This window comes from Ranitomeya imitator, chromosome 1, assembly GCF_032444005.1.
Source record: "Ranitomeya imitator isolate aRanImi1 chromosome 1, aRanImi1.pri, whole genome shotgun sequence".
Taxonomy (NCBI): Eukaryota; Metazoa; Chordata; class Amphibia; order Anura; family Dendrobatidae; genus Ranitomeya; species Ranitomeya imitator.
In genome coordinates, this window is record NC_091282.1 from 1,072,831,772 (window position 1) to 1,072,843,841 (window position 12,070).

The window sequence follows — 12,070 nt, forward strand, 5'->3', positions numbered from 1 at the left end:
CTCATATGAACTGGGACAAGAATATCACAAAACATTCCCCTACAACCACTAGAGAATAAATGGGGTGGAGGCTACTCATTGTCTACAGGAATCCACAAATGTCCAAACTGATGACAAACATAAGGGAGGAATCATCACCTCCTGGATTTGCTACAAGGGGTATTTGTGCAAATATTTTGCATCTTTTTCCCATATACACCACTCTTTACTATTTAGGCACTATTTATAAGACGGGTTGGCCAGCCGCTATGTGACAATTTCACTATAATGCACACCAGAGATCTGAAGTCCAATGTTGTAGATCACTTATACTCTGATGGACCAAAGATGCACCATATTTTCTGGACAAGCACCTCCTAATATATTTGGTGCACCTTACTCAAGCAGGATTTTGGTTCTTCTGGCATAAGACGTTGTCAGTCTCGATCAATTTCTCACATAAGAATTGATATAAATGATGAGAACACATGTAAAGTCGTCTCGTGAGCTTTGATGGAGGTTTCATGCAAGGTACTCACCCTCACAGGAGGGCTCCGCGCTTGTATCCTCTGAGGTCCTCCTTGGGTACTCTGTGCATCATTCGTGACACAATTAGTGGTAACGCTACCTTGTGCTCTTGATACGTTTGTGCCATTCCCAGTGCTTGGCCCTGCTTTCCGGGGCCTTTGTTTGATTCCATCCAAGAGTCTGACCAGTAGAATATTGCTAGGAAGTTCATCAACCCCACATTCCACCAGCGTCCTGCACTCCGGGCAGCGTAGCTCACTCCGAGAACTCACAATCCCCTGTAGGCATCGTTTGCAGAATGTGTGCTGACATGGCAAGACTTTAGCGGAGGCATCAAGTCTCTCCAGACACACGGGGCACTCTAAAAGGTCCAACAAGGCTGATTCATCCATGCTTTTTTCAGCACTGTTCTGCAAGGAGTCAAGCATTTGTAAAGATTCGCAGTCCGTTGTCGCAACTCAAGGCCGATTATGTGATATCCATGCCTCTAGTCGTCACCTTTAACGAGACGGGAAGAAAAAATAAACATAAACACGTGTTTGAGACAAATAGAAGGCTTACATAAATAATTGTCAGGTCTTAAAGAAATTATTCCAAGCACCATTCTAGCTCAGTTTTTTGCTATTATCTTTGCTACATAGGATATGATGCCGGAAGGCAAAGAAACAAATGGCTAATTGTGACCTTAAAGCATAACAGTTGGATTTTCATCAGGACTTTTATATTTCTGTCAGGATAAAGATCAATGTGATTCAGCAAAATACATTGTAGATGGTTTTCTAAAAATGATTACTTTTATTGCTCTGAGCCTTCTAGTAATTCTATAGGACAGCATGCTATAACTTATTTTCATTGCTCTTGGATACCGCACAAGTCAATTCTCCACCTTGGCCTCAACCACGCTTAATGTTTTGTATGTTCAAACCACTATTTGAGGCCTTTTTCTGGAAGAAAAAAAAATCAACCTAAATTTCTTCTGTAAGACAATGTGAAGAAGGAAAATACACAGTATTTCAAATAGTCTGATTTCACCATGAACTAGGACGGAGTTCACACTAGGGACACAGCTTCATGCACATGCACGCATACACCAAGGGAACCCATTAACTTTTGTAGGATAAAATAAGCCTTGTAAATTGCTGAAAAATTATTAGCAATCCTGGTGGACTCCAGAAACCTTTTCCACCTTGTCTACAATGCCCCATATACATGAACGTTTGACCTACTTTTGCATGTGTTCTCACTGGGGAGAAGGGAAGATGCTACTGCCAAGTCTAAAGCCCACCATGTACATTAGATAACTGTCGGAAGAACTGTGATTCAGACAGTTCTCTCTTAAACAGGAGGGCTTGGTCAGCTGAGCTACCATAGCCTGACATGTCTCATCTCCAGGAGAACAAAAGGATCGGCAGTCTCAAATCGAACATACTGGATCCTTAACTCCCCAATCAATTGTCTGGAGCCAAATTAAGACACTTGGGCCAACCAGTATACAGTATAAAGGGCCCCCCACATTGTCCTCCATACAGTATAATGAGCCCCACATAGTCCTCCATACAGTATAATGGCCCAATATAGGGGTTGCAATTCCGTTGTCACGGACCAAATCAGTTTGACTTGTATGCTTTAGGCTGAACCCATCGATATTGGAGGGCTTGGTCAATATTCGTCTAATATGGCAACATATCTATTGTGAAAATAAAAAGATGGGTTATTTTGAAATCCAACGCACCGTACCCTTCTATTTCTGAACATCTGCAATCAGAGGAGATTTGGAATATACCCATACCCAGATAGTTGATCAGTCCTATTAAAATCAGCAGGTTTGGCCGATATTTATCTAATGTATTCGGTTACCAATAGTATAAACAGGGCTTAAAACATAACTGGAGAATGAGCAATAAACTCAAATATTAAAATTGTACTGCTGAATACAGCTTGGATACTCTACTAAGGGACCTTGATGAACACTCAGTCATTCCCTTATCAGATGTGATGTTCTTTCTCTTAAACTGTGACCCCCTACAATGAGGGGAGGCATAGAGCCAGGTACTTGGAAATATATTTTAATTACGGTATGTAAACTTCCCATTTCATTGGAGTCAGCTCACCAGCAAGAAAAAAGCATTCTACTTGGCTGTTTTATTTTGGCCCATTTTCTGTACACTGTGACAGTGGTCACGCTTGGCTGGAACACTACCCTTGGGCTACGCAATGCAAAATGTGACAAGTAGCTGTAAATGCTGATAAATGGTGGAGATCACTGAATGCTGTATTATTTTCTGCGTGGGTGCTGGGGAACATACAAACACTCAGCTGTATTATCCTTTACAGAACATGGTCCAGGTTTAGCGGAGAAGCACATTGTAAGTTTAGGTGTTTTAATAAATCCACAAAGAAAAGTATAATGACAGTCATAAACATTTGATATAGATGATGAAGGTCAAGTGAACTTCTCATTCTGAAATTGTTTTAAAGGGAGCCTGTCAGTCTAACCTGACAGTATAAGCTAAACACATAGCCATGTAGTGGATATAGCCCCTATAAATATTGCACCTATAGTGGCCTAATCACTGCCTCCGTTCTGCACACAATGACGGCTGATAAGGGTTCTCCATGTACCCTTGGTGTGGCCAAGAGGTTCAGTGCCTGTTCTGATCATTGATTTTGCATGTCCATGCCTACCTCAATGTTGATTGACAGCAATGGCTTGTGCAGACAGCACTCACTCCACGCACACTTGGTACAGACAGCACTCACTCCAGACACAATAGAAGCAGACAGCGCTCACGCCAGGCACACTCGGTGCAGATAGCGCTCTCTCCAGGCACACTCGGTGCAGACAACGCTCACTCCAGGCACACACGGTGCAGACAACATTCATTCCAGGCACACTCGGTGCAGACAACGCTCACTCCAGGCACACTCGGTGCAGACAGCGCTCACTCCAGGCACACTCGGTGCAGACAGCGCTCACTCCAGGCACACTCGGTGCAGACAGCGCTCACTCCAGGCACACTTGGTGAAGACAGAACTCACTCCAAGCACACTCGATGCAGACAGCACTCACTCCAGACACAATAGGAGCAGACAGCGCTCACGCCAGGCACACTCGGTGCAGACAGCGCTCTCTCCAGGCACACTCGGTGCAGACAACGCTCACTCCAGGCACACACGGTGCAGACAACATTCATTCCAGGCACACTCGGTGCAGACAACACTCACTCCAGGCACACTCGGTGCAGACAACGCTCACTCCAGGCACACTCGGTGCAGACAGCGCTCACTCCAGGCACACTCGGTGCAGACAGCACTTACTCCAGGCACACTTGGTAAAGACAGAACTCACTCCAAGCACACTCGATGCAGACAGTGCTCACGCCAGGCACACTCGGTGCAGACAGCGCTCACTCCAGGCACACTCGGTGCAGACAATGCTAACTCCAGGCACATTCGGTGCAGACAGTGCTCACTCCAGGCACATTCGGTGCAGACAATGCTAACTCCAGGCACATTCGGTGCAGACAGTGCTCACTCCACATCTTCCCTGACGAAGCCTGGTCCGCCGGGCGATACGCGTGGGGCATCACCACACCAGGTTGTATCTTTGTGGGAGGTTATCTCCCGTTTACCTTCTGTGACCCAGTGATTTCACCATATATAGGTTTCCCATTAGCCATTGTTTGGGCTCGCCTCTTTTTACTTCTGCTTGGGACATATTGTTGTGCCTACTATTGTTTTGTTGACCTGGCACTGTGTGCATCCTGGCTTACTATTTTGGCACCGTCCCGCTATTTCCAATTTTGCGCTGTACCCCATGAGCCATTTGGGTTAATTTTGGGTTACCTTATTACACTGTATTATGGTCCGTTTTTCCTGTGTGTTTTTGATGGTGCTTATATGTTTTTAATTATGTTTTTATTGTTTATGGTGTGTTTTTTCTTTGATGTGTCAATAAAATCAGCTTGTATTTTATGTATTTTGTTGCTCATTAATTGCAGGTGTGCGACTTGTTGCAGTAATGCTTTTCTCTTTGGATTCTCAGTATAGTGTTTATTACTGTTACCGCACCCTCATAAATGTCTTTATATAATTATATGGCAGTGCGCTCAATCCCCTTTTAGCTTTGACATTGCTCACTCCAGGTACACTCGGTGCAGACAGTGCTCACTCCAGGCACACTCGGTGCAGACAGTGCTCACTCCAGGCACACTCGGTGCAGACAGTGCTCACTCCAGGCACACTCGGTGCAGACAGTGCTCACTCCAGGCACACTCGGTGCCGACAGTGCTCACTCCAGGCACACTCGGTGCAGAAAGCGCTCACTCCAGGCACACTCGGTGCAGAAAGCGCTCACTCCAGGCAAACTCGGTGCAGAAAGCGCTCACTCCAGGCACACTCGGTGCAGAAAGCGCTCACTCCAGGCACACTCGGTGCAGAAAGCGCTCACTCCAGGCACACTCGGTGCAGACAGCGCTCACTCCAGGCACACTCGGTGCAGACAGCGCTCACTCCAGGCACACTTGGGTGAAGCTAAGAGAAAACGTATCTAAGATCTAAAACTAGTGCCCAACTAGTAAGACTATAATGCCTGGGCCACAAGGAGTGGAAAAAGAGGAAGAAGGAATTTCTGACTATCACAGAGACTGGTTATATATTAAAAACACCATTATATAACAATGCACAGGTGATTTATTACACTTCAGTCTAAACTTGGAAATACGTTTGACTTGCTAAAAATAATAAGTTACCGTAATAGTACGTTTTCAAGCAAACTTCTGACTTATTTTCTTGCCTCTATTAAATCAAATGGTACAGTGCTAAATCTAATCTCCCCTTAAGTGGGGCCCAAATACTTGTTTGTTGAGTTAGGGACTAAAATAAATGGAATTAACCAACACAGGAGCCCTGGAACTGACAAACTGGTTTTCATCAGGAAGGATTAACATTTTGGCCCTTGCAGGGATATCTAACAAAGAAATCCTAATCTCTGTTAAAGTAAATTGTTTGCCCAAAGATAATTTGGACAATTCACTGAAGAACAATAACCTTTTAACTTTCAGAATTAGTTTATCAGTTTGTCAGCTATAACTAATGTGTTACCTCTTCATAAATAATGGATGAGTAATAACTAATTATGCTAAAACAAAGAATACAAGTGTGACCCCAATTAAGACGGCGCTTGACATAGAGATATCAGAGGTTTCCATTGGTGAGATATGGCATTCACCAAATAGTAAAATGAAGGGGACACTTATGGTTATGCTGGCCGGTCAACATTGGTTCAGAGGGTCTGTGATCACCACCTACCTAATGCTGAAGAGGCCTATTTATCCAGGGGGGCTCTTATTTTAGTATTGGGAAGGTATACTAACTCATGACCCCCACCATAAAACATCTGATATATCTCAATGTGTTTAGTGTCTTTAAGTCCATTGAGAAAGTTGTAAACCAAAAAACTAAAAATGTTGATGTCTGATGATGCCTTCACATGAACGGAGGAGCACGACACAATGGCCAGATTCACTGTGACATTTTTGTAGGCCAGTCTCGATGAAGGGAGCAGTGGAGTAACATGTGCCCATGTCATTAGGAGATATGCACCCAAGGAATTTTGCATATATTTTAGCTGCCAGGGAGTGGAGTACATTTGTGTCACAATTTACGTCACTTTTGTGGAATAAATTGCACGTTTTTCAGCCGCGCTCAACCATGCACCCGACAATCTTCTCTGGGACCGAAAGGTGGATTTAACAAAGTAAAAAAAAAAAAAATACTCAAGGGAAGAGCAAAAAATAAGATAAAAATGAGGCCACTTTTGACCTGGTGACAGGTCTTCTAAGAATGGCTCCCATGTTTATTTTTTTCTATTAAATGTGTGTATATGTGCATGTAATGTGTGTGCATACACTCCCCTACCGCGGCTCTCTCCATTGTCCAGCGCCGTTCTGCTCTTCTCAGTGACGTCGATGGCCAGCCGGCTCAGTCTATAGGGGAGCCGGACGTCTCTTTCACAAAGAAGCCTATGGGGCCTGAAGCTCTGACGCTCCATAGGCTTACATTATAAGTGCCACTTCTAGGTCACGCAGAGCGGCACTGTCACCTGGAGAGTCTGAAGAGCGGTGACGTCACTGGGAAGAGGTGAAGACCGCAGCTGGACACTGGAGACAGCAGCGGTAGGTGATATTTTACACATTCACACTACATTACATGCACATATACACACATTTAGCTAGTGTATAACTCGGACGAGTGCTGATGTTTCATTGGATAGCGTTCAGCCCAATGTTATACTATGGGGCAGTGCAGATCTGCCATTTTTTCACATGCCAATTCAGCATGAGAGAACAATCGCCGCATGCTGTGAGTGCATCTGATAATCGGATCATGCACCCTCACACAAATCTATGGGTGCGTGTAAAACATCGGACTGCACTCGGATGTCATCCGAGTGCAGTCCGATTTACACGGACACAGGCAATGGAGAAGATGGAGTATCATTAGCATAAGAGAATCTATGTAATTGTGATCAAGCCCTAAATAAAAGAATAAATACATGGGAGTGCTTCTTTAAGGGACACTGGCTTATTAACAGTTTGGATCAAACAGTTATTTTTTAAGCAATAAAGCTTAGTTTTCTACAAAGCACACATCAATACATTACAATTTTCAGCATCGGCAGGGAGGCAGATCTGCTCACTACCGGTCTTACCAGCCAAATTATCACCTGAAGAGCCCAGATCTACATAACAAGCCTCACCTAAAGTCTGGAAGACTATCCAATATAACGTGTCGGACAGATCATATACATTGCGTAACCCACAATGTCGACATGTAGGAATAGTCCTTCATGCTAAAAATATGTAGAAAATTTAAAAACTAATCAATCTCACTATTCCCCCAAATCTGTCCCCTAACGTCATTTTATCATGTTAAAGATAATAGTGAATTAAACAACAAAACAGCCAAAAATGACCAAAATGATGACGACCTGGACATTATTTATGGCTCATGGAATTCATCTGAAAATATGAATGTGCGACACATGGCACCAACACGGAAATTATTTTCCTAGTTCGGAGGTAAAATATAGTTTTCCACAGATGACGTGTATACTTGTCACTAGCATGTGCATTCTTACAAGACGTCAGCAGTCAGGAGAAGCGACTCCATCCATCCTAACCAGATAATGATAGAGCTGGCTTATTTGTGGCCAGGAAAGTCCAACTCTCGGCACATACGGGCCATGCGCTGGCTCAGACATGGATGCCATAAGAAGGGATGGGGGCAGGGCACACAAAGGCTTCCACTCAATGACTAGATACATGCATTTTGCTGTCTGTTGCTATGGTAACCAGTGGAAGAAACCCGGATTCCTAGCGCCAGCTACGTCTTCCTGTGTGGTAGAAAAGGACTCCGCTAACTCTTAGTACAAAAATCTAGAAGAGAAGAGAGGCCGACAGCTGGATGCCCAGACCGCCCAGAGAAGGGGCCGACATTCACTAGTGGCTCCCACAGCCAGCCTGGTAATAGCAGGATGGCAGCAGCGTAGCTGTGGGAATAACGGGCGGCCATGTCACAGAAGGGTTGTATCATGACTGAACTCACAACCTGAACAGCCACAACTATCCTATACCCTATAGACAAACATGAGGAAGTGTCCTGAAAACAAGGGCAATACCATCTACGCACTGATGCCATGGCTAGTGGGCCGTACTGTCTGTATACTCTCTATGCTTCAGACTTGGGACCCGATTCATCATTTATGGGGCAATTTTACGTCACTTTTCCATTTTGTCTTCTTGTTTTCGTCACGTTTTTTTTTTTTGCGCCAAGTCCTTCAAAATGGAGGCTGCTATTTATGAATTTTGTGCAAAGTAAAAATGGTCTTTATGAATCTTTAACCCCTTTTTGTGTCATTTGACCTTAAAAAGCTGCACCAAAATATCTGTCTTTCATAAAATCACTCACGCCTCTTGTATCTGTTTTGATCTGTGTTTATTGTTATGCTGTAATGTCCATTGTATATACAAGTCCCCTCTATAATGTAAAGTGCTGCGGAATATGTTGGCGCTATATAAGTAAAAATTATTATTATTATTATTTAATCGTTTTAGATCTGCAGTATGTCACTTCTTTCAGTGTTTTGCAGCATTTCTTCACCCATAGAAAGCAAAGAGAAACTGCAAACATGCCATCCGAGTGCAGTCCGATGTTTCGCATGCACCCATAGGCTTGTATGGGCGAGTGAGATCCCATTCTTGGACACAATCACAGCATGTTGCTATTGTCTTCTCGTGCTGAATCGGCATGTGAAAATAATCGCAAATCTGAGCTGCCCCATAGTATAACACTTGTCAGAGTGCCATGACAAGACATGGCCGTGTTATACGCTCGTGTGAGCGAGCCATTAGAACAGGAGTTTGGGCCCTCCGGCCACATGCGGCCTGCTTATGACCTCTTCTGCGGGTCCCGGGCCGTTAAACCCCCATTTGAATATACGAACGAGGGCATGCAACGCCCACTACTGAACAATGCATGCAAAAGCATTGAAGGATTGTGTCCTCAAGCTGGCCAGTGCTAGTGTGAGGACGCATTTTGTGGGTGGAGTTAGTGTGCGGCCCCACTGTTCTCCCCCCAGCCCTCCCCAGTGATGTATATGCCTCCCAACCTTCCCCAGTGATGTCTATGCCCCCAGCCCTCCCCAGTGATGTCTATGCCCCCAACCCTCCTCAGTGACGTCCATACCCCCAGCCCTCCCCAGTGATGTCTATGCCCCCAACCCTTCTCAGTGATGGCCAGACCCCCAGCCCTCCCCAGTGATGTCTATGTCTCCCAGCCCTCCCCAATGATGTATATGCCTCCCAGCCCTCCCTAGTGATGTATATGCCCCTAACCCTCGTCAGTGATGTCTATGTCTCCCAGTCCTCCTCAGTGAGGTCTATGCCTCCCAGCCCTCGCCAGTGATGTACATGCCCTTAACCCTCCACAGTGATGACTATGCCTCCCAGCCCTCCCCAGTGATGTCTGTCTCCCAGTCCTCCCCTGGGATGTCTGTGCCTCCCATCCCTCCCCAGTGATGTCTATGTCTCCCAGTCCTCCCCAATGATGTCTATGCCACTAAACCTCCTCAGTGATGTCTATGCCTCCCAGCCCTCCCCAATGATGTCTATGTCTCCCAGTCCTCCCCAGTGATGTCTATGCCACTAACCCTCCTAAGTGATGTCTATGCCTCCCAGCCCTCCCCAGTGATATCTATGCCCCTAACCCTCCTCAGCGATGTCTATGTCTCCCAGTCCTCCCCAGTGATGTCTATGCCTCCCAGCCCTCCCCATTGATGTCTATGTCTCCCTGTTCTCCCCAGTGATGTCTATGCCACTAACCCTCCTCATTGATGTCTATGCCTCCCAGCCCTCCCCAATGATGTCTATGTCTCCCAGTCCTCCCCAGTGATATCTATGCCCCTAACCCTCCTCAGTGATGTCTATGTCTCCCAGTCCTCCCCAGTGATGTCTATGCCTCCCAGCCCTCCCCAGTGATATATATATGCCCCTAACCCTCCTCAGTGATGTCTATGTCTCCCAGTCCTCCCCAGTGATGTCTATGCCTCTCAGCCCTCCCCAGTGATGTCTATGTCTCCCAGTCCTCCCCAGTGATGTCTATGCCACTAAAGCTCCTCAGTGAGGTCTATGCCTCCCAGCCCTCCCCAGTGATATCTATGCCCCTAACCCTCCTCAGTGATGTCTATGCCCCCAGCCCTCCCCAGTGATGACTATGCCTCCCAGCCCTCCCCAGTGATGTCTATGTCTCCCAGTTCTCCCCAGTAATGTCTATGCCCCCAGCCCTCCCCAGTGATGACTATGCCTCCCAGCCCTCCCCAGTGATGTCTATGTCTCCCAGTCCTCCTCAGTGATGTCTATGCCTCCAAGCCCTCCCCAGTGATGTCTATGTCTCCCAGTCCTCCACAGTGATGTCTATGTCTCCCAGTCCTCCACAGTGATGTCTATGCCACTAACCCTCCTCAGTGATGTCTATGCCTCCCAGCCCTCCCCAGTGATGTCTATGTCTCCCAGTCCTCCCCAGTGATGTCTATGCCACTAACCCTCCTCAGTGATGTCTATGCCTCCCAGCCCTCCCCAGTGATATCTATGCCCCTAACCCTCCTTAGTAATGTCTATGTCTCCCAGTCCTCCCCAGTGATGTCTATGCCTCCCAGCCCTCCCAAGTGATGTCTATGTCTCCCAGTCCTCCCCAGTGTTGTCTATGCCACTAACCCTCCTCAGTGATGTCTATGCCTCCCAGCCCTTCCCCAGTGATATCTATGCCCCTAACCCTCCTCAGTGATGTCTATGCCCCCAGCCCTCCCCAGTGTTGTCTATGCCCCCCAGCCCTCCCCAGTGATGTCTATGTCTCCCTGTCCTCCCCAGTGATGTCTATGTCTCCCAGTTCTCCCCAGTGATGTATTTGCCCCCAGCCCTCCCCAGTGATGTCTATGTCTCCCAGTCCTCCTCAGTGATGTCTATGTCTCCCTGTCCTCCCCAGTGATGTCTTTGCCCCCAGCCCTCCCCAGTGATGTCTATGTCTCCCAGTCCTCCTCAGTGATGTCTATGTCTCCCTGTCCTCCCCAGTGATGTCTATGTCTCCCAGTTCTCCCCAGTGATGTCTTTGCCCCCAGCCCTCCCCAGTGATGTCTATGTCTCCCATTCCTCATCAGTGATGTCTATGCCTCCAAGCCCTCCCCAGTGATGTCTATACCCCAGCCCTCCTTAGTGATGTCCATACCCCCCAGCCCTCCCAGTGATGTCTATGGCCCCCAGCCCTCCTAGTGACGTCTATGCCCCCAGCCCTCCGTACTGATGTCTATGCCTCCCAGTGATGTTTATGCCCCCTGTCCTCTCCTGTGCTGTCTATGCCCCCCAGTGATGTGTATATCCCCCAGTATCCCCAGTGATGTCTATGCCCCCAGTCCTCCCCAGTGATGTATATGCCCCCCACTCCTCCCCAGTGATGTCTATGCCCCCAGTCCTCCCCAGTGATGTCTATGCCCCCAGTCAACCCCCGTGATGTCTATGCCCCCAGTCCTCCCCAGTGATGTCTATGCCCCCATTTCTCCCCAGTGATGCCTATGCTCCCCAGTCCTCCCCAGTGATGTTGATGGCCCCCAGTCCTCCCAGTAATGTCTATGTCCCCCAGTGATGTCTATGAATCCCAGCCCTCCTCAGTGATGCCTATGCCCCCCAAACCTTCTCAGTGATGTACAGTTAGGGCCAGAAATATTTGGACAGTGACACAAGTTTTGTTATTTTAGCTGTTTACAAAAACATGTTCAGAAATACAATTATATATATAATATGGGCTGAAAGTGCACACTCCCAGCTGCAATATGATAGTTTCCACATCCAAATCGGAGAAAGGGTTTAGGAATCATAGCTCTGTAATGCATAGCGTCCTCTTTTTCAAGGGACCAAAAGTAATTGGACAATGGACTCTAAGGGCTGCAATTAACTCTGAAGGCGTCTCCCTCGTTAACCTGTAATCAATGAAGTAGTTAAAAGGTCAGGGG

At 46.8% G+C, this 12,070-nt stretch overlaps 1 protein-coding gene across 2 annotated transcripts in view; it reads right to left on the minus strand.

The window, feature by feature from the left end:
- SH3RF1 (SH3 domain containing ring finger 1) overlaps positions 1 to 12,070 on the minus strand; it is a 200,698-nt gene that overhangs the window by 159,937 nt on the left and 28,691 nt on the right. For both annotated transcript variants that reach the window (XM_069744207.1, XM_069744206.1), the window contains exon 2: positions 519 to 1,005. In XM_069744207.1, the coding sequence (XP_069600308.1) occupies positions 519 to 935 (417 nt within the window). In that variant the 5' untranslated portion in view covers positions 936 to 1,005. The remainder of the gene's footprint in view (positions 1 to 518; positions 1,006 to 12,070) is intronic.